Raw genomic sequence first — 25,639 nt, 5'->3', positions numbered from 1 at the left:
ATGCAGTCAATCAATGTGTCCCTGTGTTTAGAAGAGCTCCTCGGTTTTTCTGCGCTCCTGATACTCGGAGCATGCATGCCTTCAATCATACAGCGTCGACATCACATGCAGTCAATCAATCAATGTGTCCCTGTGTTTAGAAGAGCTCCTCGGTTCTCCTGTGCTCCTGATACCAGAAGTCATTTTCGCTGAAATTTCTCTGATTCCCTTAGGTCTAACAGAAAATGGCGGGAAAATTAGCGATCACATGCACTCTCAATCAAGCAGGCATGCCCTTAGTCACACAGCGTCCACATCACATGCAGTCAATCAATGTGTCCCTGTGTTTAGAAGAGCTCCTCGGTTTTTCTGCGCTCCTGATACTCGGAGCATGCATGCCTTCAATCATACAGCGTCGACATCACATGCAGTCAATCAATCAATCAATCAATGTGTCCTTGTTTTTAGAAGAGCTCCTCGGTTCTCCTGTGCTCCTGATACCAGGAGTAATTTTTGCTGAAATTTCTCCGATTTGCTTAGTTCTAATAGGAAGCGGCGCGACAATTTGAGATCTCATGCCCTTTCAAGCAAGCATGCATGCCTTCAGTCACACAGCGTCGACATCACATGCAGTCAATCAATCAATTAATCAATGTGTCTTTGTTTTTAGAAGAGCTCCTCGGTTCTCCTGTGCTCCTGATACCAGGAGTAATTTTTGCTGAAATTTCTCCGATTTGCTTAGTTCTAATAGGAAGCGGCGCGAAAATTTGAGATCTCATGCCCTTTCAAGCAAGCATGCATGCCTTCAGTCACACAGCGTCGACATCACATGCAGTCAATCAATCAATCAATCAACGTGTCACTGTTTTTAGAAGAGCTCCTCGGTTCTCCTGTGCTCCTGATATCAGGAGTAATTTTCGCTGAAATTTCTCCGATTTGCTTAATTCTAATAAGAAGTGGCACGAAAATTAGAGATCACGTTCCCTCTCAAGCAAGCAGGCATGCCTTCAGTCACACAGCGTCGACATCACGTGCAGTCAATCAATGTGTTCCTGTTTTTAGAAGACTTCCTCGGATCATATGCGCTCCTGATACCAGGAGTAATTTTGTGCTGAAATTTCTCCGATTCGCTTAATTCGTAACTATAAGCATAATCTTATATGTCAATGAGAAGCATAAATCGTGTGGTATAATACTTTTTATTTTATTCATATAATAGGTTAGACAAGAACAAATCAGTATCCTTAAACATTAGGTCATAATCTGTAGTGTTATATAATGCACCTATCTGCAGCCCGTCTTAACTTACATTTATATCAAAACCCACAACTTAATGTATTAATGATAAAAAAAGACGAGTTAGTTACGATGGTTGCATACATGTCAAATCACAGAATAGTCACTTTCCTACTCGTACAATCGATTTTGCATCAATATTTTACCTAGAGTAACTTATTTTCACAGTTCAGTTGGTTATACTTATAAATTGTAGTTGCGTAGTAGATAGTTCAATACACATAAGTTCAATCATATATTTACAGGTAGAATATGAGTTGAATGATTGTGCGTGGCATATTTATGTGTACTGTGATTTTGAGTAATATAACTATGTGGTATAATTCTATGTCGTTTAATTACGTTCAGTATGATTTGATATGGTATGATCATGTGTAGAATAATTTCGTGTAGTATAATTATGTACAGCGTAATTTTAGGTTTTATATTCATGTGTGGTCTAATTTTTCTGTTTCCATAATTACGTGTAGAATAACATTTTCTGGAAAATATTTACTCGTATAATAGTCAGGCAGTCATGTGGAAAATTCACCAATCGTCAAGTTTCGACATTTCTTGCATGTTATCCTTAACTTATTAGCATGTTATATTGTACGAATATGAGTTACAGCACAGCGAAAGTCAGTATTTCTCAGTTATCAGTACGCTCATGTACAAGCTGTTTCACATATTATTTACCCTACGCCTGACGCCTTTCAAGAGGCTACCCAACATACATAACGGCATGTCGGATAGCCTGAAAGCCCCAGCGCATGCGCCTACGCACCACACCTATAAGTGTACCTGCTCAAATTGGTTCCTTTAATTGGATTAGCACCTGTAGTGAATCATCTATGACACTATAGGCTTTAATTGTCCGCACATCGTTCGAGTCTATGGTTCGAGCAATACAAATTCCGCCAATGCACTTACTGGCAAATCCAGTAAGGATTTTATTCGTTGGCTCTAATCCGCTAACGATTATCAGATAGCCGACAGCAACAGTTAACTCAGCACAGGCCAATTAAAATCAAAGGTTCAATTAGAAGGAAAAGAGTTATACAAATAAATTTCGAATCGAAAAAATGTTGGCTTCAAAAATCGCAAAAATGCACATGTGAAATATTGTTATATTAATACTATGACTATGTGTATTTTTAAATTGCCGAATACGCTGAAAGCACACAATAAAGCTCAGAGGCAAGCCTAAGCCTGTTATGTCAGGGTAGACGCTTGCGTAAACATGTATTTATTTTCCAACGATCATGGGTTTAGACCATGTGTATTGTGGATTTCATTTTTAGAGTGAAACGATACCCAATAAATCTGGTATTTATTTGTATACTCATAAGGTTATAAAGATATAGATATATTTAGTATTTAGCTACGGAATGCTTATGCTAGTTATATTGATACTTATAATTTCTTCACTTATAAGCTAAGTGGAATTTACTACATAACAGGTGTATACTGTATCTGAATTTCATTCGTTACAAATAACACCTTTATTCGGCGAGTGACTTTCGTATATACCCGCTTTCGGACACGGGGCATAAATAGGACCACTTTAATTTCATTCACTTCGCCTAGATTCTAAATATTATCAAATTGATAACCAGCATCAGACATATGGCATATCAAAATGGAACATTAAGTACAATAATAAATTTCCAAAATTTGTATTGTCGATGCCATATAGCAAAGCAAAGAGGCAGGCGCATTGTACTCAATTAATTGTGTATTGTATCCGCCATACAAAAGCAAGTATTACGTCGACAATTTTACGAAACATTTACATGTGTTTTAACGATAAGCATGTAAGACGCAATCGTCTGTGAAGCTGAAACGGTGCCAACAAAGTTTAATAAAAATGCTGCCATCACTCTCTTATCACGTCGCAAATAAGAAGTGTCTGGTGGGTTAATTTTTTAAAAGTTTTCTTTTTTGAAGTTTTCTGTTTTAAGCAGTTCCCTCGTTGCGTTTGGGATTGGCGATGCAATTACAATGATTCATGCGTTTCACGAGCAAGTTTACGACAATGAGCATTGCGTTACTGAGTTTTAGAGCTCTAATCACCTGCAGGATTCACGTTTCTTAATGTCAGTACGTGCCTCGTATACATATACGTATATATCTAGTATCAAATGTCGATCAACAATTACGATCATAATCAGAATAATTATGATATATTCGTAATTATAACAATACTAATAATAATTACACAATAAGATATACAGATCTGCCTTATAAAATAATATTCAATTACTTTTGTTATAGTATAGCATTGTTTAAAGTCACATTATCTTGTCACTTAAACATAATTCACATTTTTCCTATGATTCGTATTTCAATTCTGAGTTGTTGTTTTCGTTTTTGTACATTGTGTCAAATAACAGTGCACAGGTGATCATTTATCGTGTATTCAATCGTGGTAGAATAAATTAAATTTAGGATAGAAATTATAATATGTAACAAAAAAAATATAAAAAATGGACAAATGGCAGAGGTAATTAGAAAGAGGGCAAAAATTCGGACTACATGTTCAAGTATCTCTTGGTTTGTTTCATTAAAGTGCCATAAGGCCAAAAATGTTAATTCAATCGTACAATAAAACAGGAAAATAAAATTTTTAATAATTCTGTAGAGACATTGTCAATAAAAATGTGTCAGCTAGTAAAAACAATCATAATATGGAAATAATGCATACCGTGCGTAGTTGAGGAAATGAAACAGTTCGAAGTCGGGCACGATCGGCCAATGTAGCGAACGCTCTCTGAGCGAACGTATCCGATCTCACGGACGAGAGAGCGCGCGATCATGGGACTGTTAGTGCCTGACTGCGGACTCTTCCATTTCCTCAACTATGCACGGTATATGTATATAGATGCATAATTATGTATTCCTTTTCTTTGCTTTACAAATTATTATACTACCGATCAACTCATTTACTTTTTTTCCTCCCCGCGCGTTTCAACGTAATTTTTGAACTCTGAAATTTGGATCCCTCCATCTCCATCTTTAGTCTGTGCGAAGGGAAAACGATTATTCAGGTTAGTCTGTGTTGCCTTGAGAAAAATCAAATATTGGACTTGAAGTCAAACTCTTACAGTTGGCACTCGACTGCCGTAAGCACATGTGGCGTATATCTTTCTTGCCAACTCATTTTTTTTTTGTTCAACTTCATTTTCAAACCCAAACTCATCGTTGTGTATGTATAGTCAGAAACCCTCTTGTCACGTAGGCAATTATATATACGCACTAGTATATGACATCTTTAATATAGAACCCTACATGTACTAAACATGGTTCTTTACTCTTTTACACGGATCTTTATAATGTAAATGGTAAAAGTAAGAACTATGCTTCCTGTGTTCCTATGCTTCATGTATGTTCGCTGGTATTAAAATATATATGTATTATTATACGTATAATAATATGTAAAATATATAGGTATATATTTCAATAAGTTGACACGAGCAAGCCTACTTTATCTCTCTCTTATGTCGAATTGATTCATTAGAATAACAGAGAAAGAAAATAACAATAATCCCATCCCAATGAGAAGGGTAGTCCACCTCGAGTTTACCTCGAGTCGCACAATCTGCGATAAATTGAATCGAAAATAGTTCTGCATTACGTTATACGTATGTGTAATAAGAATACTACTCCTACTCCTACTCCTACTAATACACTACTAATAATAATAGTAATGACAGTATGTTACATGTATATCAAGTAGTAGACAAATAGGCTAAATTCAAATACCAAAGAATATAATTGTGAAGCAAAGAAGAATAAAATGACAAATTAATCAGAAAAGGTCAAACAACATTTAGGTCTCGAAGTTTTAGCGTAACATAATTTACTTTTGGCAGTATTATTATTACACCTATTATAGTTGAAACGCAATTTACAAGAAACACATTCGCGACCTTATCGAACAACGTATGTATTAGTTAAAAACAAAAGGTACAAAAACGATATTTTGAGCATATATGTGCTTTTGCCCGCGGTTATTCGCGACAATTCTTGCGTCATGTGCAGATAACTTCGACAATAATTAATATTACAATCTAAGTAGAAAAACTTTCGATTTCCCTCAGCAATTATTAATTAATTAGTCAATTGGTTAATCACATTTTCTACGCTATTTCTTTCTCACCTCCCATATAACAGTTATGTCTACATATATGTTACAATGTATAGATGATATAGATACATGTGTGTTAACGTAAAAAATAAAAACTCGACTTTCCAAGGATCTCTACGCAAGATTATTCGTTAAGATCTTGAGGAGGTCCGGGCCGTGCATTAGCTCGGGGCTCAGCGAATTTACGTCGAAGTCGAAATTGTCCAACTCCATCGGCACGACCTCATGAAGTGCGGCGCAGGATTTGTTCCTGGGCACGGCGCTCACGAGCTCCTTTCGCGTATCTGGACTGAGATGGTTCAGCGCCATGCTGAGGGGCATCCGCGGCACGATGTGATTCTCGAGGTTCAGACTCAGTGGGGATATCTTCCTTTCGAGGAGAGGTGTTATATTGCGAGGGTCTATCAGTCCCTGGAAAGCACACAGAATTTAGTTACACCGTAATCATTGGTTTTCGCTATATCGCACATACGACAGAAACACCGTCCAAGAGCTTGCGACCAGTTTCGTTCCAATTATTGAATCAAACTATAATATACATATTTACAACTGTGAAGATAATTTTATAGTCCGTTAACAAACGACTGGTGGTGTCTTTCATACGGGAAGTGGAGAGGGATCATCGGGATAGAATGATGTGGGTACAAATAAAATCATGAACGACATGGATGGCATAAAAGAACTATGTTCAGATGTGAAAAAAATTGCAACAGTATCATCTTTAAGACGCCTAACTTGTCTGTAGGTTTCGCACTAGTGCAATAAAAATGAGAATGAACGCCCTGGCATCTTGGATCCGGATTCTTGCTTCGTTTTACCGAGTAGGTGCTAATACGTGAATTACACAGATGCTCGAGGTCCTAGCTGAGGGGATTAAAAACGATCTCGCGCGGGATATACAAGAAGATGAGACCCCTCGTCTTGCAAAACAAATATTCAATTAGAACATCAAGTTTGTAAAATTAGAATACCAAGTTTAGCCAACACTGCAGAGCGTTTTTACTGCGATTAAACATCTGCGCAGAATTTACGCAGTTCTTGTTTTCGATTAATATCCAATGAAATAATTCAGCAGATTTATCTGTGTCCATATACTCATAAGCTTACACATACGTGTAAGCAGTGTGTGGCAAATTAACAAATTCGAGCTAGTGATTCTATAATCGCAATCGTAACGAATGTCGATATTTATAATACGCCGTCGTCAATCTTTCATCAACCTGTCGTCCCCCCATTTCTCTTTGTCTCGTTTGCTAAACTTTTTTTCAACGTGCTGCTAAAAGCTTTTTCCGTTGATATATCAACTTATATAAACCGGAACAAGATAGTGGAAAAAATATGATTCACCCAAGTAAAGCTTTCAGAGGGAAAAAATTTGTCATTAGCTTTCCGGCTTCCTTGCTTTGCATTATGATTTTTTGTCACCTTTAAAGAATCACTATTTTTGGGAGATATTTTATGCTTTTACATCTGCGCTTAATTTAAGTAGCTACATGTATTAATACGGAGTAAAATATTTCTATTGAACATACGTACGAGATAATTGATGCTTGAAATTAGAATTGCACTATGTGTGAAAAGCCTGTAGGAATAGCATAAATACATATTGAAAAAGTGATACAAAATCAGGGTTTGTGAACGAGGTTGGGAGAAACAGGGCCAAGGAGGAACAGACAAACGGAAGTAATGAAAGACACGCCGGGCGTCAATTGGAATGAAACGATTGACTGTTAATAATTTTTAATATATATTTCGTTTTTTTCTTTAAATTTATATATTTAACAACAATTTTAAATATACTCGTTTTTTTTAAATATATTTACACAGCACATAACGTTAGAGAGCGGATGGTGTGTTGATCTGCCGGCCGAATAAAATTTATACACACACATACGTACATATTCGATTAGTTTATTATACTTTAGAATTCCTATGTTTTTTCAACTCTTCCTCTCTATTTTCCCCTTGCATCTTTATCCTTGTCAAGATTCATTATAAATGATTTTCCGAAAATAAATTAACAATCCTGGTGGTTCTACATCACCTTTTTTGATATCACCCATATAACAATAACGTATTATTCATTTTCTATAAATTGCCGCACCTATCACATGTACTGTGCGAGCGCGCGCGCGTGTGTGTTTGTTTTATACAACATATTTATATATACACCTATAATATAGCAACTAATTTTATAACGTGCCTAGTTTCTTACACCGTCGTTTTGCGTTTTCGTACATTCACTTATATTTTCGACGCGGTTCAACGTTTCAAATTTCACTTTCAAAGGTTTTTCGGACATATTCTTCTCTTTGCGTCGAAGATATATTTAAATTCTTTTTTTTCGTGTTACGACCATTACGCATACACCCCTGTCTTCTTCGATACTTTTATCATAATTGTTATTACGTTCTTCATCGTCGTCTAACGTCGACCGCGAATGAAAACGGAGAAAATAAATAAACATTATTATTACTTTGTGTTTTTCAACAACGTTTCGAATAGTATTCACTCGCGAGATTAATTGATGAGTCTCTATGCCGATGTGAGTATGATTTTTGTATTTCCTCAGTTCTCGACTCGAGAAAACTTGCACCTAAATAATGAACAGCGACCGAAACCGAGAGACTCGCGGCTTCCCAAGAAAAGAAAACTAAGATAATGGAGAATAAAAAAAAAAAAAAAAAAAAAAAAAACCGATATCTTATTTACGTATGTACATTCAGATCGTGTTCTAAACACTAGCAGTCATTCTAGCCTATGCCACGCTACGGTTACTTCATTAATGTCTCATATATAATTATAACAATAACGGTGAACATAATATAATTACTGTATTCCTATATATATATATATAATTTATTTGCAATTTCACAACTATCCCTAATCTAATAATATTTACGATCGAGGCTTACTAACCACACAGACTTTAATTGGCGTTAAAGTAACTCGGTAACCATTCATTTACGTCATTTCGATGATTTTAAGCTTGACTGTGTATTTTTTTAAATTATATTTCTTAAATTCAATCCTGCTATAAAATTCATTTAACCCTTTAATAAGCGGCGGCGCGGGTGGGGGGGGGCAACGGTGCCCACTATATTACGAAATGATATTTACAAGCGAATGTAGGTCACTGAACTGTCAATATTTCAATTTTCTTTCCTTTGCTTAGCTTTTCTTCACTTTCTATTCTTTCATTCTCGCGAGACGTAAGGAAAAACTAGTTGCAAAACGGAAAAAATACAACTTATCGATCGCGTCGGGACTTTGATTGCTTCAGCCTTGTTTTCAAAATATATCGTGCAAAATAAACTCTGGTACTACGATGTAGGTACGTACGTATAATACTACAATAAACAACATACATTCACTAACGCAATGATAACCACGCTCATTTATGAGAAGCTTAAGGCCGTAGATTGAAAACATTAAAATCGGTATCACGTAAGTTACACATAACACAAACCGTGTCAAACATCACTATACATTGTTGTACAATATACCAATTGGGCCTCGTGGAATAAAGTTCTTTGTAAAACCGTCGTTGTCTCTTATATATATATATATATATATATATATATAATCTATTTATTTGCAACACCAACTTAGACATCGTTCGTAATTCATTTTTTTCTCACTCTCTATTTCTTATCCTCGAATAAGACGAATAACCTACAAAGGAAAGAAAAGAAAATGGAAATAAAATAGATATAGATCGTAAATATAAATGCACAGTTGCGCACACTAGCTATACACAAATACGTATAATTATGAATAATAGTGTTTTATTACTTGTTTGAATTCTTTCTTCAAAATTTTCAGTCGCACACAACTGGGTTTTTCTTAGAATATATCTTGGCCAGATTAAATTTAATTTAAACTGACGGTTTCGCGACACGTATGGACATATCTGAAAATTCTTTGCTAGCCGTGAGACTCGTCTACCCGTAGAAAACATACCCCAAGCGTTGCTGTACCAGGCCATTCTACTACTCTTTTTTGTTGCAAGTCCTCCGCGATCGTCGCATATTATTTCGAATGACGGTAGCTTTTAGCGCATCCGAATTTTCGTTTCTCATCATCAATTAAATATTCACTCCAAATTTCACATACGACTATCTCTACGCATAGGACAAAACCGATGGCGGACATGAAGTGGAGACAATAATTTAGAAATCAAAACAAAAAATATTCCCATGGAATGACTGCGCCTCGCGGTATACACTACTAAAATGTGTATACGCAAAACTTAATATTATACGTCTGAAATAGCGCTGAGGAAAGAATGAGAGATCAACATCACTGACTTCGCGCTGTCGTTATGCTCTTGGAAGTTTCTTGTTGTTGTTTCTGTTTCTGTTTTTGTTTAGTTAAACAAATATAACCGGCCCTTACGTCGCATCCCGATACTAAAAGGTTCATCAACACGCTGTTGGACTGCTGCTGATGCAGCTGGGGGGGAAAGACCGTCGTACTCGCTGTCGTCGTCGACAAGGAAGAAGAGTCCTCGCTCTCACCGCCTCTTCCTCCTCCGCCTCCGCCGCCACCCTCGGTTCCTCGGCCTCCGTTATTCGTCGATTCGCTCCTTGCGTTGCTCCCGACGACCGACTGTTGAGACATAAGCTGGTGAAGCAGTTGGCTTCCCTGCCGGATCGTCAGTGCGCTTCCGGCACCTCGGCCCCCATCAAACCCTGATGATTCGTTCGCGCAGCTCGACCTTCTCTCCTCACACTTGATCCTCTTGCAGTTATCGTTGTTGTCGAAACTAGCGGACGTCGAGGTTGCGTTGCAGTAAACACGCTTGTGCGAATTACGCTCGGCCCTGGACGCCGTCCAGCCGTTGCTCTCTTCTTTTATACCTGCGATGACCAAGATAGAGATTATATAGTTAATTAATTCCACGTTCAGGATTCTCCGACAATTTCTATCATCCTTCAACGTCTAGCGACAGGAGGGGGACTCACTTTTCTTGTAAACGTTACCAAACGTTTCGATCGGATCTACTAATCCACCCCCGTGGTCGTTGGACTTTTTGACGTTGGACGAATTCGTTCTAAGCAGCTGTTCCAGGCTCGAGCTGACGTTCGTCTCCGCGCCCTCTACGTTCGACCTGTTGAACAACGAGAACGGAGTCATTCTACTATTTCACTCGACTTGCAGCATTATTTTCATGCCTTAATCTCGGCGAGATTATCCAGTAAACTGACCACTTGGACTTTTTATCGGGCGGTTGTGACGGTCCCCACATGACCATGTCATCGCTGATGAAAAGCTGAAGGGCCTCGTCCTGGTCGGACATTGGAATATAGGGGGCCCTGAGGGCGAGATCCTCGTCGACGAGAACGTCACCGATGCTTAGCATCAGCATTTCATCCTCGGAAAGTCCGCCTCCGCTGCCGCTTGGGCTGTAAAGTGAGTCTATGCTTCCCGGGCTCTGAAACGACATACCAGTAACGACATGTACGAGAAAACGGCGAGATCGAAAGTTGTACGCAATTACTTTCGTAGGCTCACCTTGCTTAGAGCCGGTGAAAGAAGATGGGGGCTGCCGCTGCCGGGACTGGGCGGTGTCTCCCTGTACATGAAGGGATCGCTGTCGGCAAGCGATTCGCCCAGTTCGCTGCTCCTGAGCGGATCCGCGAGGTCGGAATCTTTGCAGAGGGATTCACCGAGCTCGTTTGGCAGTCCGGGGCTGAGGAGAGGGCAGTAGTTGTCTTCGAGTATAAACTGGTCGACGAGCATGTCGGGGAAGAAGGGTGTGTTGTCCTCGAGGGGCACGCAGACGTCGCCTGGCGTCGGGGCGAGATGGGTAAGGTCCTCCGGTTCATCCTTCAACACTGCAAAGAGATAAAAGAACGACGTTTGATATACCCAATCAGACGGGCACTTCGCACTCAACAAAGTTCACATATAAAATCAATGAATTGGGATATGATGCTGGATATGAGATGAGAAACGATTGAGCCGAGTGTAACAATGATCGTCCTTCCGAGTTTCGCAACGGCTAGCTGCCGCGCCGCACGAGGACAACCGCGAATGAAATTAGACCGACGCCAGATACTTATTTCGAAACGGATTCTTCTCAAGACTGGGCCAGGCCGGGCGTAACGTGTCCTCGTTGCCGACGCACCCTTGACTTCCTCGAGGCGTTGTTGCCGTCAGGGTGTCGAGTAAAACCGATCAAAATTATAAACGTTACGTGCGATTTTCTTCACACTTGACGGTTGTGTAAAATAATCAGGCTTTCACAACACACGGCGTCGGTGACAATGGAATACGTGTTCGTTACGCGGACGTACACCGGAAATATGCGGATTTGGCAGCCTTGAACGGGATCAAGATCACCTTGCAAAGTAGGCCCGACACGCGTACCAGATTTACTTCAAGCGAATGAAAGAGATTCGCGATCCGACCAACTGACCCCAGCAATGATCCGCAGCATCGTTTTCTCGCTTACTGCATACATCCAACGACATATCCGCACATGCACATATATTATATTCACTCGTAAGGCCAGGCTGGTCTTCGCTGAAGGTTAGGAAGCCCTTGTTCATGTCCTTCGTGCGAGGTGCGAATATGCTCGCGGTCGCTGTCTGAGGTGGAACCCTGCTGGGCGGCTCCTGGATTTGAGGAATCGGTACGATCAGGTCCCTCGTCACTGTCTGCGGTTTGGCACGCAGCGGCTGCTGCTGTTGCTGCTGCTGCTGCTGCTGCTGTTTGATTGCCGAGTACTGCAGTACGCGTTTTCCCTGAGAATGAAAATGAAAAATCAAGTCATCATCATCAAGATCGATTTATCGACAGCTGGAAAAAGTAGTCACGGGATGCTGTGCAGGACGATCCTTATTCACCTTTGTATTCCGTTTCAACCCGGCAATGTTCGATTGTGTACGTAAGTTACATTCCGAAAAGTATTTTAAAGCTAAAATATCACAATTATACGGAGAACCGTGTTCAGACCCTGCAAGTTTATTATAAGCGTACGCGTGCCTCCTCTCACCTGGAATAAATTCTCCGACGGTCTCGGGAGCAGAGGAACGTTTTGACTTCTCTGCTGGCGAAGCGTAGGCAACTGCAGATTATTATCGGTTTGCGACTCGGGTATCTTAGCAACACCAAATATCTGGTCCGTGGCCGACACGGGCTTCGAGAATAAGTCCTTCTCGGTATCAAATGGCTTGTTCTCGGACACCTGAGGTGTTTCGTCGATCGGTTTTTCCTCGTGTTGGAACAAGGCCGCGGTGACGGAGAAGGGTCTCGGGTGTTCGATCGGCAAATCCCCGGTGATCAGTTCGCCGGGGCAGCCGGCGTCTGACTTTTCAACGTTGTTGTTGTTGTTGTTGTTGTTGTTGTTGTTGTTGTTGGGGTTGATGGTTGTCGGTACGGTTATCGCTGCTGGGCAACCGGCGACAGCTACCGGCGACAGAGGTTGCTTGCAATCTGAGGAGGCTGCCACATCTACGGAGCGAGCCTCCAGCTGGCGGGTGCTGTACACTTCATTTTCGCACTCGATTTCACTGCAACAGAGAAGGGGAGAAAACTTGGAAAAGGACCCTCACCTTGCCTCTTGCGGCGTTCGCAACATTCGGGGACTTTGAATGTGAATTTTTCGTCTCCACGCTCATTTTTCAATGCTGAATAATGATCGAATGACATTATTATAGATCTACAGCCTGCGAAATCACGAGAATCGAACTATTACCACCGATTATCCACTGTGCCCGCTCTCCCCTCTCATGGATTGTCAATTTCATAATCACGCAGGATTTCGAATGGGAAGCGATTGCGCGGTTGATTAATGAACTTCATTCACCCCCTCGCCTGCTGCGATGCTGCTCGGTAGTTTTCCGCTGCAGCATTCATGAATCGTGCCAAAGAGCACAACTTGTTGCGCGGCGTGTCGCGCGGATTCACTTTCAATGAACCGAACCGTTTTCGCATGGCACTTGAGGCGAGGATATGCAGAAGTTCGCGTGGGTACATTCTACGCGAATTGCGGCTGCGAAATTTCACGATTTCTATTTTCTTTCTATTCTTCAATTATAATTACCATTTGAGTATTTCTTCGTTTGGGAGAGAGAGAGAGTGCAGTACGTCGGCTCGACGTGATGTCATATTGAAAGATCAAAGTCCGTAACTACCTGTTGCGTTGACCACAACCAGGTAGCACGATTTGGCAATAGTGTCATCGGTTTATTTAAAAGAGGAAGAGATAGATAGATAGATAGATAGATAGATAGATAGATAGATAGATAGATAGATAGATAGATAGGTAGATTCATAGATAGAGAGAGAGAGAGGAGGGGGGGGGGGGGGGGGGGTGCACAAATAGATTCTCCTAAACGCGATGTCGCAGGCAAGCCTTTCATGAAAGCGTGAATCAACTTCCTATCAATCATCCTCGTTGCGGCTGCCTACGGCTCGAAGAAAAAATAAACTTGAAATAGGATGTAAATGGAAAACGAGAAACGGAGCAAAGTTTATAAACGTCGACTAGGTCAGGAGGTAAAAGGAAAAGAAAATGAAGAGATCTTGAGAAAACAAACACGGGCGAGAATTAGAAGCAAACATAGCCTACACGCACAGAGCGTTGTAGGTGCTACACCCCCTAGTGAATTATCGTTTTATCGTTAATTCCCGCTTCGCGTTTCAGGTTTCGATCGGGCTTTGCGTATTTTCGTGCAGTACAGTAGGTATTAGCCAGTTATGAATCCTCTCGACGAGCTGGCGGCTAATCAAATATCCGCGTACGTAAACATCAGTATGTGAGCGTAGTAGCACCGACGCGTCAAAAATTATTACGTAAATCGTGTTACAAGAACACCAATAATTAATTATAGGAGGTGAGAGAAAAAAAAATATACTCACACCTCTTAGTGCAATTTCAACGTAGCTCTGTGCACGGAATAAACTTACGTGCAACCAAGCAATGAACGAATATAGTCTATCGATTGCACGCTAACGTGTTTATGTTTATTTCGGTTTTCAACGGCACGGTTATTATGAAAACAACCGCACGTATAGTAATTATTCTTCGCGGACGGTGCAGCGAGTGAAAATGAAAGAGAAATGGGGGAGCGAGGCGCGTTTAACGCAGGTAAAGATACTCGCATCTCTTCAGTGATGCACATTACACGAGGATGATGCAGCTTGAGTATTGCCGAGCTTCTATAAACTAGTTGAATTTTAATTATCACGTTTGACGGGGTTATCTCAACACGACGACGATGTGCTCGTCGATCGTCACCCTATCGTATTTATCTAACAATTTATCCGTTACAATGCATCATGTACACTAACATCATACAAACACAATCATTCCTACAATTTGTTTATTTCTTATTTATTTCTTCCGTACGATGATCAGGCGCTCGTGGTGAAATTTTTCTTATTCTCAACGGCAAATACCAATCATACGAAGGGATGCCTGCACTTAAAACTTGACTACAGATTTCGAATCGATGGTCGAAAATTATAGAAGGATGACCACCGGAACCGCGGAACTAGTCTAACAGAAAATGACAAGGGTCGATTCTTATCGGCCACGGCATAAGGGAGCAAGTCAGTCGGTTAGACTTTCCGTGTGCGAAGCAGTCGAGCCTGCGGTGTGACAGTTGGATGAAAGAAGTAGAAGAAGAAGTTAGGGCAGGTTAAATATGTAACGGGTATCGCTATAAATAAACCGATGGCCGTGGCTCGCGCGTCGACGAGTTTGCCCCTTGTTACGCAACTGGCAAGAGTCAAGAGAACCGAAAGCACGTGGTGTGCTGATCCGCGCCGGCCTCTGCGTGCAACAAACTCGAGAGTACGAACGGTGTCACCGCCTGTCTCGTCGGGCACAAGCAGACCTGTCATGTCGGCATTGGTCAGAACGGACAGAACCTGTTGCACGCGCAGGTGAAATGTAAACGAGATACCGAAATACCGCCAAGTACAGTGAAGTTTTGGTTCCCAGTCGGGTCGAGACCATTCTTAGAGATTCCGATCCGTTACAGGGATGCGCGTACGGCCAGTTTCGCTATAAGGCCGTTAAATTATTAATGAACAGACGCGCGAACGGGTGGAATACATCGAATAAAAATAGTAGGTAGAGTCTGAAAAGCTCTCGAGAGCTGCCAGACCTTTTCATACGGAGGCCACTCGAACGCCCGGCGTATTATTATACAATGTATTACACATCTGCACGGAGGCCAGGTTCAACGCACCGAAATTCGTTCGCATTGCTGCACGCAACCGTCAAATTGAAACTCGTAGCACAGCTTGCAAGGATCTATTTTTCCCTTCATTCTCAATAGACGCACGTCGCCCTTGATTTCTATTTGCCTCGAGCCCCTATTTTTTTTTTTTTTTTGCCAACATTATGTAATACGATTCAACGAGACTTGCCGACATCTCTTCGTCGCGCTATCACTTCAACGAGCAGGTGCGGCATGTGTTGGAGGTATTCAAGGTGGCTTAAAGATGATAATTGTAGGTAGATACACGTACCGACCGCGCGAACAACCGACAATAAATCATCAGGTATAGTTTTATCGCGAGACGATTGCGATGTTGCGAGGCATTCAATCGGGATGAATTACTGTACGTCGAACGTACCGCGGATATGACAACAGGCGCAGTGATTTCAATTTTTATTTTTTCACTTCACTTTCCATCTACCGTTGCACTCGAACGACCGTGAATTTGCAGATCTCGAGTGCAGAAAATTTCTACCTTCGCTACATCCGCGAAACTCTGCCTATTCGGAGAAGGGAAAAAAAAAAGATGAGAAAAAAAAAAACTAAAGATAGAGAGAAAACGGAAAAAGTATACAAATTACCAGCTGTCTCTGTATCTAAATCGCTCTTTACGCAGGTTATTCGATAAGATTTCCTGCGTGCCGCAACGTCAGCGTTTCAATATCGATTCCCTGATCGTAATTATTTATACGCTTCATTGAAAAAGAAGAATCCGCAATGATAAGGATACCAATGGATAAAGTTAAGAGAGGGAAAAGAACTTGATAGCTTAATTATGATGAAGAAACTAACTCACGTCTTCAAACATCGGATGGATACTCGTCAACGATATTGTTCGCTTCCTCAGTGGTAGAGGAGAATGTAATGGTAATACGGTACCAGCAGGTGGCACAAGATTTTCATTAAATTAACAATTTGTTGAACGACGTATCGGGAAAAGTTGTCGATCAACTCCTTTATCCTACACTACACTCGGTGACACTCGATGATTTCAAATCTATGTTCCGATAACGAGCCGCGAGAGTTCTTTTCCTCTTATTTCGTTTCTTGCTGCGTATTCGTTTTGATATAAGATTCGACACGTGATTTAATAATTCATTTACCGAAGCGGCCTTTCAGGCACGTTGTATATCACACATTATCGTACCTTATCTGTATATCTGTCACAAAAACGAGTACAATTTCTCGTCACCGACACAAACACACGTAATATAGGTATAATAATTTTACTGCCTGTCGCTAAGTGCGAAGTAGTTCGTGACACGGTACTAATGTACACGATATTAAATGTATCCTTGGATTATAGGATCACAACCGGCAGCAGCAGCAGCAGCAGCAGCAATAACAACAGCACCACTAACACTACTACCACCACCACCACCACCACCACCACCACCACCACCACCACCACCACCAGCAACAGCAACAGTAGCAGCAGCAATGAAAACTAGACGATCTTTGCGTGTTCGCTTATTCTTCTTCTCAGGTGACAATCTCGCCCTCGAGTATATCGGTGAAATCACACTCAGCGATCCGCGTTTTTTTCATTTCAGTGTCGTTATTTTGATCAATTAATTTATCATAAAGATTTCAAGTTTGTTTTTTCTTTATTTTATTTTTTTTTTCAATTGTTTTTTCAATTCATTTACTTTCCACTGTTACTTCCGTTCAACACGATAATCAAGCAACCCGGAATCGCAGGTGACTAAGACGTCACAATAAGAAGGAAAAGGAAACTTTCAACCGTACGTATTGTAATATAAGCGTTGTTCGGTAACACAATATCTATTATTCAGTCTTCTTTTTCCAATCACTGTAGCAACAGGTTTACAGGACCCAACGATCGAATATACTTGCAACGCGTGTGATACAATTTTCCATTTTGTCGATTATTCTTTCCGTTACCTTCCCACGGCTCAGAATTATCGCCTATGCAGCAGTTACATCACAGATGTCACTTCTATATTACAGGTATATACGTAATGATAAATAGGAACTAACTTTTCTTCTCTCTACATCATCCGCATATCGTTTTGGATCTTTCTTTACCTATTTCCTTATCGTTTATACTCGGTGCATCGGTAGACAGATGGAGAGAAATGGCCGAAATTATATTCCCGTCACTTCCAGGTACCACGAGTTTTTCCTAAAAACGATGCATCTTCCGAAGGCTTGGTAAATCTGCACCGTTTCTTTCGTAATAAAAACCGAAGCTGAAGCGCACCATTGGAATCGTGCAGAGAATATGATGCGGGCTAGGCACTTGCGATATATACCGATCAAGCACCGCGACACTGCGGACGTAGAAACGGCGAGGAGGCGAAACGTTGCGCGTTGCGTTACGATACGCGTAGAGCGCGAATCCCGGCGTTGCTTGGCGTTGGCCACAACCACGCGACGACGACGACTAAACGAGCCGCGATGGAATTTTTTGCGATCACTACCCGAGGCGAACTCGCTCTCCACGCCGGACCCAGGCGAGCCAAGCGAGTAAAGCGAGCGAAGCGGCGGCGATACGCGCATGCAGCCGCGGCACCAAGACCGACCGGCCAGAAACCGAGATGAGGGAACCGGCCGTCGCATAGAGTCGCGGGGTGCCGAGGGGAGCCCGGAATACGTCACGTGATCTATCCATTTTTTTTCCTCCGTTCCCTTTCCTCGCCCCGCCGCGACGGGTGCGATAAAACTCGGGCGTGTTGGCCGCCGCGCTGTTACGTTGCCAGCCAACATCGTCGCTGATGCACGGTGCCTAGAATCACGAGACTCTCGACGGTCGACCGACGTTGCAGGTTATGTTGTAGGTGTCGAGGTAGGAGGATGGCGATCCTCGTTCGGCGAAAAACAAAAAATCGAGAAAATCAATCGCGACTGACCGAAGAAAATAGGTAACCCTATCGGTGAATAAGCGTGGAAAAAACAGGGTACAGGACTCGGTGACAATCCGAATTGTTTGAAACTCTCTTGCAAACCCTTCGGAATCACATTTTTTATCACCCGGTTTATTTTTATACCACTGCGGATCGTACGGATGCCGGAATTCTCGTCTAGATCGCGTTTTTTCATAAACAGGACCGGCGATTTCTTTCCCCCTGCGGCAGCAATCACTCGACTATGAGGTGGTCATGCGTGACATATATGCACACACGTATAAAACGTGCCTATACGCGCGCAACTGAGCAGCTTTAAAATAAAATTCTCAACGAGCGTTTCTTGGCCAGGGACACCACTGACGTATGAATAAGTTTGGATAATGCGTTTGCATACGTACCCAATCGAGATTATACTCATTGCGCGGCAATCGCGGATAGTTGGCTGACCGAGTACGCGTACCTATCTTGAATATCTCTGAATTAGACAGTCTCGGAGTGTGTGTGTGTGCTTACGCAGAGGTACCTACACGTTGCACATGTTTAAACATACGTCTACACTTCCGCGCTCTGTGAAAACATCATTACCATCAATATATTCGTCGATTTTTGAACAAACTTCGTCAGGTGTACCTTATACCCACGTACGACGAGCGGACACTTGAATACTCGTATGCACATACATATTACAATACTTTACGTAACGGCAATCGGTGGTTCTGTACGAGCATTTATTCCGTGGTATGTACAGACGCGGGTTTCAAGCTTAATTTGAGGGAAATAATAGCCGCGCGTCGGTAGAGGCAATATCGGTTGTTGTTCGTTACACCGGTCAGGTGATACGCGACGCGCGTACCTAGCAACGATTTGGTCGGTGATCACGCGGATCTTCCGCGGGTGTGATCGAACGGACGTAGAGATTCGATCTGCACGATTCGTGGACGGAAAGGTGGGGCGGAGTGCCGGAGGCGTGTGTAACACGTCGCTGAATAAGGAGCATATGTGGAAGGAATCGTGCATAATTCGTCGCTGGCCAGACGTGAATAATGTAAATAGACCATAGGACGCAAAACAGAATAGATACGTACAACGTACGCGGCACGGTTGATATGTGGAACAAGGTGGTACGACGCCAAGTCGAACACGAACGTACAGTCAGACTCTGCTCTGCTCTTAACTTCATTCTCATCTACGTTATACCGCCCATCGGCTGGTATGCGCGGGGATCGATTAAAAGATAAGAAACGGAAGCGAAGAAGACGGGGGTATAAGGAATCAAAAAATTCCTCCCGCGAACCGGCTGTATCGTACATCACAACGTCGGCCGGCTCCTGGCGTATTTTACTGGTAATACCCACGCCTGCATCTCGAACGGATAAATTCACGTTGCTCGCAATCAGAGCCTGTCATGCAGCAGCGTCAGCAGCAGCAGCCCACTCTCTTTTTTCAACTCCGTTTGCTCGCACACGCACACACGAGCGCGCGGGGACAATTGGCCGATATGTATTTGCGTCGCCTGTGTCAAAGACAGGGACAGGGGGGCAAAAGTGGAACAGAATCATTCACCAAAGTCAAAAACACGCACCGTCGACGGTCGTCTACTGGCCGCACTCTCCGCAACGTTCTTCAACTAATTGATATTGGCCTCTTCGATAAAAATGAATAAGTACCTGTTAATAAATTTAGCTTGGGTTTCAATTGTCTCACAATCAGCGCAAGATACTATTGGCATACGAGATTTCGCAATCGTCGATCACAAATTAACGATGTTGACATTGCATCGGCCACGAGCACAACCAACAAACACATTCTACGATATGATGCTGACAATGACAGATGAGAGAATCTCTGGTTTCTTTTTCTAACAATAAGTTTCAAATCGCATGAAAGTATTTCGGTCTGGGCAGTGAGCTTGACACGTTATGGATGAGGAATTCATTGCGTTTCAACATCAGGCACGAGAAAAAAAAAGCAAGTGTAAACGAAATACACTTGCAATGTGTTCGATCAAGCCGCGCTTGGATTACGACTCCTCGCGCACGGGACCCGTGACAGTGCCTGTATACAACATACAGGAATGAAAAAGGAAACAGTACGTGTGCGTACGGTATTAAAAATAATACCACCCCCTTGGGTTTCTTTCGTTTCTTCCTCCCTCGCCGTTGCGAAATTCCTATGTCCACCTACGCGTTAAATTATATCGCTCTCTTCTCCGCGCGCGGTGTACGAAATTAATATTATATCAGGTCGTTGCAAAAGTTCGTAAGGGCACGTATCTAAAAGGAGACAGCATCTAAAGTAAAAAAAAAATATTCGTCTGTAAATTGAATAATATGGTGTAATATTGAGTAATCTGATCGATTTACGAGTCATTGATATCGCAGTGTCCTACTAGTCTCCTACTAGCTACAAGAATACTTCGCGAAACTTATGGCGAATCCGTTGTATCCGAACGTGCGTGCCAAAAGTGGTTTCAGCGATTTAAAAATGGCGATTTTGATTTAGGCAACAAACCTCGTTCCGGTAGGCCTCGAACCCTAGAAACTGACGAATCGCAGGCGTTGCCGAACGAAGACCCAGCTCAGACAACTGCGGAACTTTCTGCCAAGCTTGGCGTTGATAAGTCTACTGCAAGTCATGGTCTGATCCTGGTCAGCCTTCAACGTCAACGGCAAAGCGCGATACCCATGTTCAAAAAGCTCTAATCTGATGTATGGTGGGATGAAAGAGGAGTACTTTATTACGACAGTGCACAATCGAATGAAGTAAATAAAGCAATCGGTGAGAAACGACCATTTTCTGGCCAAGATAACGCTCGGCCGCATGTCGCTTCAACCACTAAGAATACCATATTGCAGCTATACTGGGAAGTCCTACCACATCCGGCGTACAGTCTAGATATCGCTCCGACTGACTACCATTTGTTTCGATCAATGCGGCATTTTTTATCTGGACAAAAATTTAGAAACTTCGAAGAAGTAAGAAAAGTAGCGATTGATTTTATTGCCCCCAAAGACGAAAGCTTCTATCGCCGCGGGGTATTCATTTGTTACCCGAAAAATGGACAAAGGTTGCGGGAAATAGTCCAACCTAGTCTCAGTCCGCAATTTAAAGCAATAAATCAGGGTACGATCAACCGAGCCAAACGTGTATCGCAGACGACGAAAGCATTTCGTTCCGAATTTTTTTCCGTGGAAACACCGAGACGACTATATTCCACAAAATAATATTGAACGGTCAAATATTTGGCGCCGATCCTACCAGTTTCTCAGAATCGCCGTAGAGGTATAATCAACGGCACGGTACTTACCCACCTACGCTCACTCGTCAGGTCAGAGAATTATTTAACTCCAGATTCCGTTTTTCTCTTATTGCCTTTCTCACGCGACTCTCGCAGAAATAAGAGAAGGAAAGTACTTGGTACACGGGAAGTGGCGGGACTCGATACGGGAGGTGAACAACATCGAATTTCCGTCGTTGAAATACCGGGCGCAGGAACAATTGAGGACTCCCGGACGGAGCGGAGTAACCCTATCGCTAGACCGGACTATACGACCAACCCCAAGCGGCACCCGACGTAATTCAGATGCGTGTTGCGTCGTACAAAGTAGCCGAGTTTCTACGGTAGTGGGGAAACTGGACCGTAGGCCGAAGGTAAAGGAAGTCGAGGGACGGGCGTTACAAGAGACCGTCAACCAAGAGGAAGACGAAAAGGAAGAGAAACCGGGCGAGACAGCGTAAGGGAGCGGCGGCTACGAGCGCGGAACGTACGAAATAGAATGTAAAAGAAGAAAGAAAAGGGAAAAGAGGTGAAAAAAAGAAGGATCGCCAAATTCGGAGCAGGCATAACAGGTTTTCGATCTCCCGAACCGAGCTCAAACTTTTCGCCCCTCAACGCTCCTCCGCGTCCGATGAAAGAACCGTAATCGCACGCGTGCGTACCTAGGCGTGCGTGCACGCGGTAGGATAATGTTAAGAAGATTGCAAAATACGTTTCGACGCTGTAATGTACGTATAATAGGAAAGTACGAGAATACGCGTCGGTATAATCAAGAGGCGTCTTGCTTGGGATAGAGGGGACAGGTACGCGTAAATCGGCGCCGCGTGCCAAATGGATACGAATTTCTCGCAAGTTCGGATCGTACCGTAGGGAAACCACGTGCTGGGTATCGCGAACTCTGCGCCGGCTATCGGAGAGTTATTCTCACGGAATAGCGAAACCGTTCGTGTCTACGTGTGACGAGTCGCGTACCGCGCCGCGCTACGAGGCCTTTTCACGCCGCGAATCGCGACGCGATTCTCTGAATATCGAAAGCGAAGGTAAGCTGTAATTCGGGATCTTCCGTACGTGCGAAACGATCGCCGATACATCTGTTCGCTCCCTTCCGGAAAACACAAATTCATCAGTTTTTGGCTATCGTCAAGCCGCATTTCGTATTGAAACAGCTAAATGCGTGGAGTACTTAAATATATACTTGTCTCGACTCAAGATCCATCGGTTCAACAAAATGTTCGGTTGATTTCGACTAGATTTTGTCAGACCAACAAAAGTATATTGTCTTCGCCGCGTTTAGTCGAGTCAAATGATCCTTTCCGACCGTGTACCGAAACGACGAACGCGATCGTTGCAACCAAGGGCGACCGAACGAATATCGCCGATTCTTGTTAAAACGCTGACTCGAATTTGACTGATCGACGAATCGCGACACGTGCCCGAGGCGTGCGACTGGTGAAGATAGCCGATGTTTCGAGTACACCGAGTCCAAGTTACCGCCGCTGCTGTGGTCCGACACAACGTTGCGTAACGTCGGGCTTAAGTATGAGCGGGAATGGAATAATTCGCGATGTTTCATTCGCCCTGCACATATACGAGTGGGTATAACGCGACGTTCGCACATTCAACACATGCATATTTGGTACACGTGTACTAAACGAATAAACAAACAAATTTAAAGGAACACCGCGATTGATGAAACATTTTTTCTCAACCCATCGCTACGTGCGCGTTATTGATCACCCGTGCCGATCGCCTCGGCTTCCTCGTTTATTCAAATACGCATTACAGATAGATTGTGCGTCAAGATGCACGAGTGGAGTAAAATACGCGGGAAGAGAGAGAAAATATTGATTTAATCGCTATCAAGTGGTATTGAAAGTTGCACCGAAAGTGGTCTCAGCTTTTCGAGACGATGCGAAAGATGCAAGGCTCGGTCGCGTCCGAGACCGAAACATGTTCGGCAAGCGATTTGCGCGTCATTTACAATTGGACGATATAAAGGATTGCGATACGTTGAATTTGACGGAGGGTGCTAGCGAATCGATCGAATTCGTTCAAACGGCAACATCGTGGCAGGGGAACCTGATCAATTCTGCGAGCAAATCACACAGACCTGATTATCTGTAATAACGTGACGATGTGGCAGACGAGCAGCCGCGAGTGTCGCGATGTACGGAAAGGACGGTGGAGTAGAAACGGATGCGTGCCGTTGGTAACTACCGACCTGCCCGTCTCCATACATGCAGCACACGGTGCGTCTCTTTTAAAAGACACCGAAATAACTTGGTTAAAAATACACTCAACGCGTTCATCGAGCCCTCCCGTATAACCTACGGCATCAGGCATGAAAAATCTTTGCTCTGGTCTACAAAGCGAAGAGGGAGCTTTTTTATCTCTCATCCCGTCAGATCCCAACCTCCTCTGGTCTCCTCCTTTCGTCTCTGCATAGACGTAAGATTTCGCTTGCTCCAACACCTCGTACGTGTACAATACGTAGGTACGCAGCGGTCATGCCGACCCACCGTACCTGCGGTTACTGTTGTAAGCCCTGATCTAAAAACCGAGACGGATTCTGGATATTATACGATTTCTCTAATTACGGTGTTATATCGCTGCATCGTACGGTATTCTTGACAATTGTACGCACGTTCGTCGAGCGAGTGGGAATAACGGACTCGTCGTCACGATTAATGAAATGGCAAGTGGCAGATGCTCGGCTGTACCACGCAGTGGGTACGTAATAAATACAAATATAAGAGTCAAGCAATTCGCACCGCCAATGCCCTCAACTAACCCGACCCAACCGTTTGCCCTCAATTGCTTTGTTTGGGACTAAAATATGTCACGTAATGTATTATTACTATTACGCACGCTGCGGCGCTGCACGTTTTACACGTAGCGCGACGTACGTTTGCGTTTACGTTCAAGTTCAAGTTTTACCCCGCGTGCAGCGTAATGTTTTCTCACCTAGGTCCCCTCAATTATCACGTCAATGAAATTTGTGCAAATTACTCACGGGGGTATCGATTATCAGCAAAACTTTCGGCCAAACACGCAAATGATCGTGACCGCGGTATGGGTGCAATGTACGCGTAACGCTGAAATACAATTTTGTAACATTCGACGTGAGATCGAGATACGACGAGAATGATCAGACGTGATCTAGAGCGATCAGCAATATATAAATACGCGTATGCCTGCAACAACACACCGACGAAGTACCGTTGAATTACGGCCTGGCAAGTGTGCGAATAACGTTTGATGCGCGCGATTCGGGCTTTCTTGATCTAAAAATTGCCCGGGGAACAAGTTGAAATAAGTGAAGCAGCAAAAGTGGAAGGTAAAAATTAAACGAACGAATTCAGAGAGAGAGTGGGGGGAACGAATACGAGAAGAAACGCAAGTAAGTGAGCGAGATTCCGGTGTGGCTGTTCAAATGTGGCCATCTTCCGGATCCCGCTCTTCGAAACCTGTACTCGAATTACGATGCAGCTGCTGCCACCGCATAGGTAAGCGGGAATAAAGAGAATTCGCGGATCGCTGTTCGGAAATACAACGATCCGTACAGAGACATTGCGCATTACACAGTACGCGGAATGCTTGTCGGCAATATCAGCGCGCCGGAGACTGCATATCGGGCGATTCCCGATGTTAAAATCGTGGACTGATTCACTCGTCCGTAGCGGATAGTGAAATTGTTACACTCGCATCACGGACGGATAAGCGAGAAACACGCGTAGAACGCTGCTGCATGGTACGATGAGTGTAATAATCTGAATTGTGATATTACGTATCGCCGCGCTTGTAGAAAACGTTCCAGGATTGCATCTACAAATATAATAATGCGGTT

General features: G+C 43.0%; 1 protein-coding gene across 5 annotated transcripts in view; it reads right to left on the bottom strand.

Annotated features, from left to right (window-relative positions):
- Positions 1-2,570: 2,570 nt before the first annotated feature.
- Positions 2,571-25,639, bottom strand: part of LOC124309382 (hypoxia-inducible factor 1-alpha) — a 51,513-nt gene continuing 28,444 nt past the window's right edge. For 3 of the 5 annotated variants that reach the window (XM_046773013.1, XM_046773009.1, XM_046773014.1), the window contains exons 8-14: positions 12,408-12,924; positions 11,829-12,156; positions 10,922-11,244; positions 10,615-10,841; positions 10,372-10,517; positions 9,803-10,266; positions 2,571-5,815 (exon numbers count right to left, since the gene is read on the bottom strand). In XM_046773013.1, the coding sequence (XP_046628969.1) occupies positions 5,519-5,815; positions 9,803-10,266; positions 10,372-10,517; positions 10,615-10,841; positions 10,922-11,244; positions 11,829-12,156; positions 12,408-12,924 (2,302 nt within the window). In that variant the 3' untranslated portion in view covers positions 2,571-5,518. The remainder of the gene's footprint in view (positions 5,816-9,802; positions 10,267-10,371; positions 10,518-10,614; positions 10,842-10,921; positions 11,245-11,828; positions 12,157-12,407; positions 12,925-25,639) is intronic. The other 2 variants (XM_046773010.1, XM_046773011.1) reach the window with 2 other exon arrangements.

Source organism: Neodiprion virginianus, chromosome 7, assembly GCF_021901495.1.
Source record: "Neodiprion virginianus isolate iyNeoVirg1 chromosome 7, iyNeoVirg1.1, whole genome shotgun sequence".
Lineage (NCBI taxonomy): Eukaryota > Metazoa > Arthropoda > Insecta > Hymenoptera > Diprionidae > Neodiprion > Neodiprion virginianus.
Note: the sequence above shows the minus strand (reverse complement) of the source record. Positions and strands in the feature narration are given on the sequence as shown.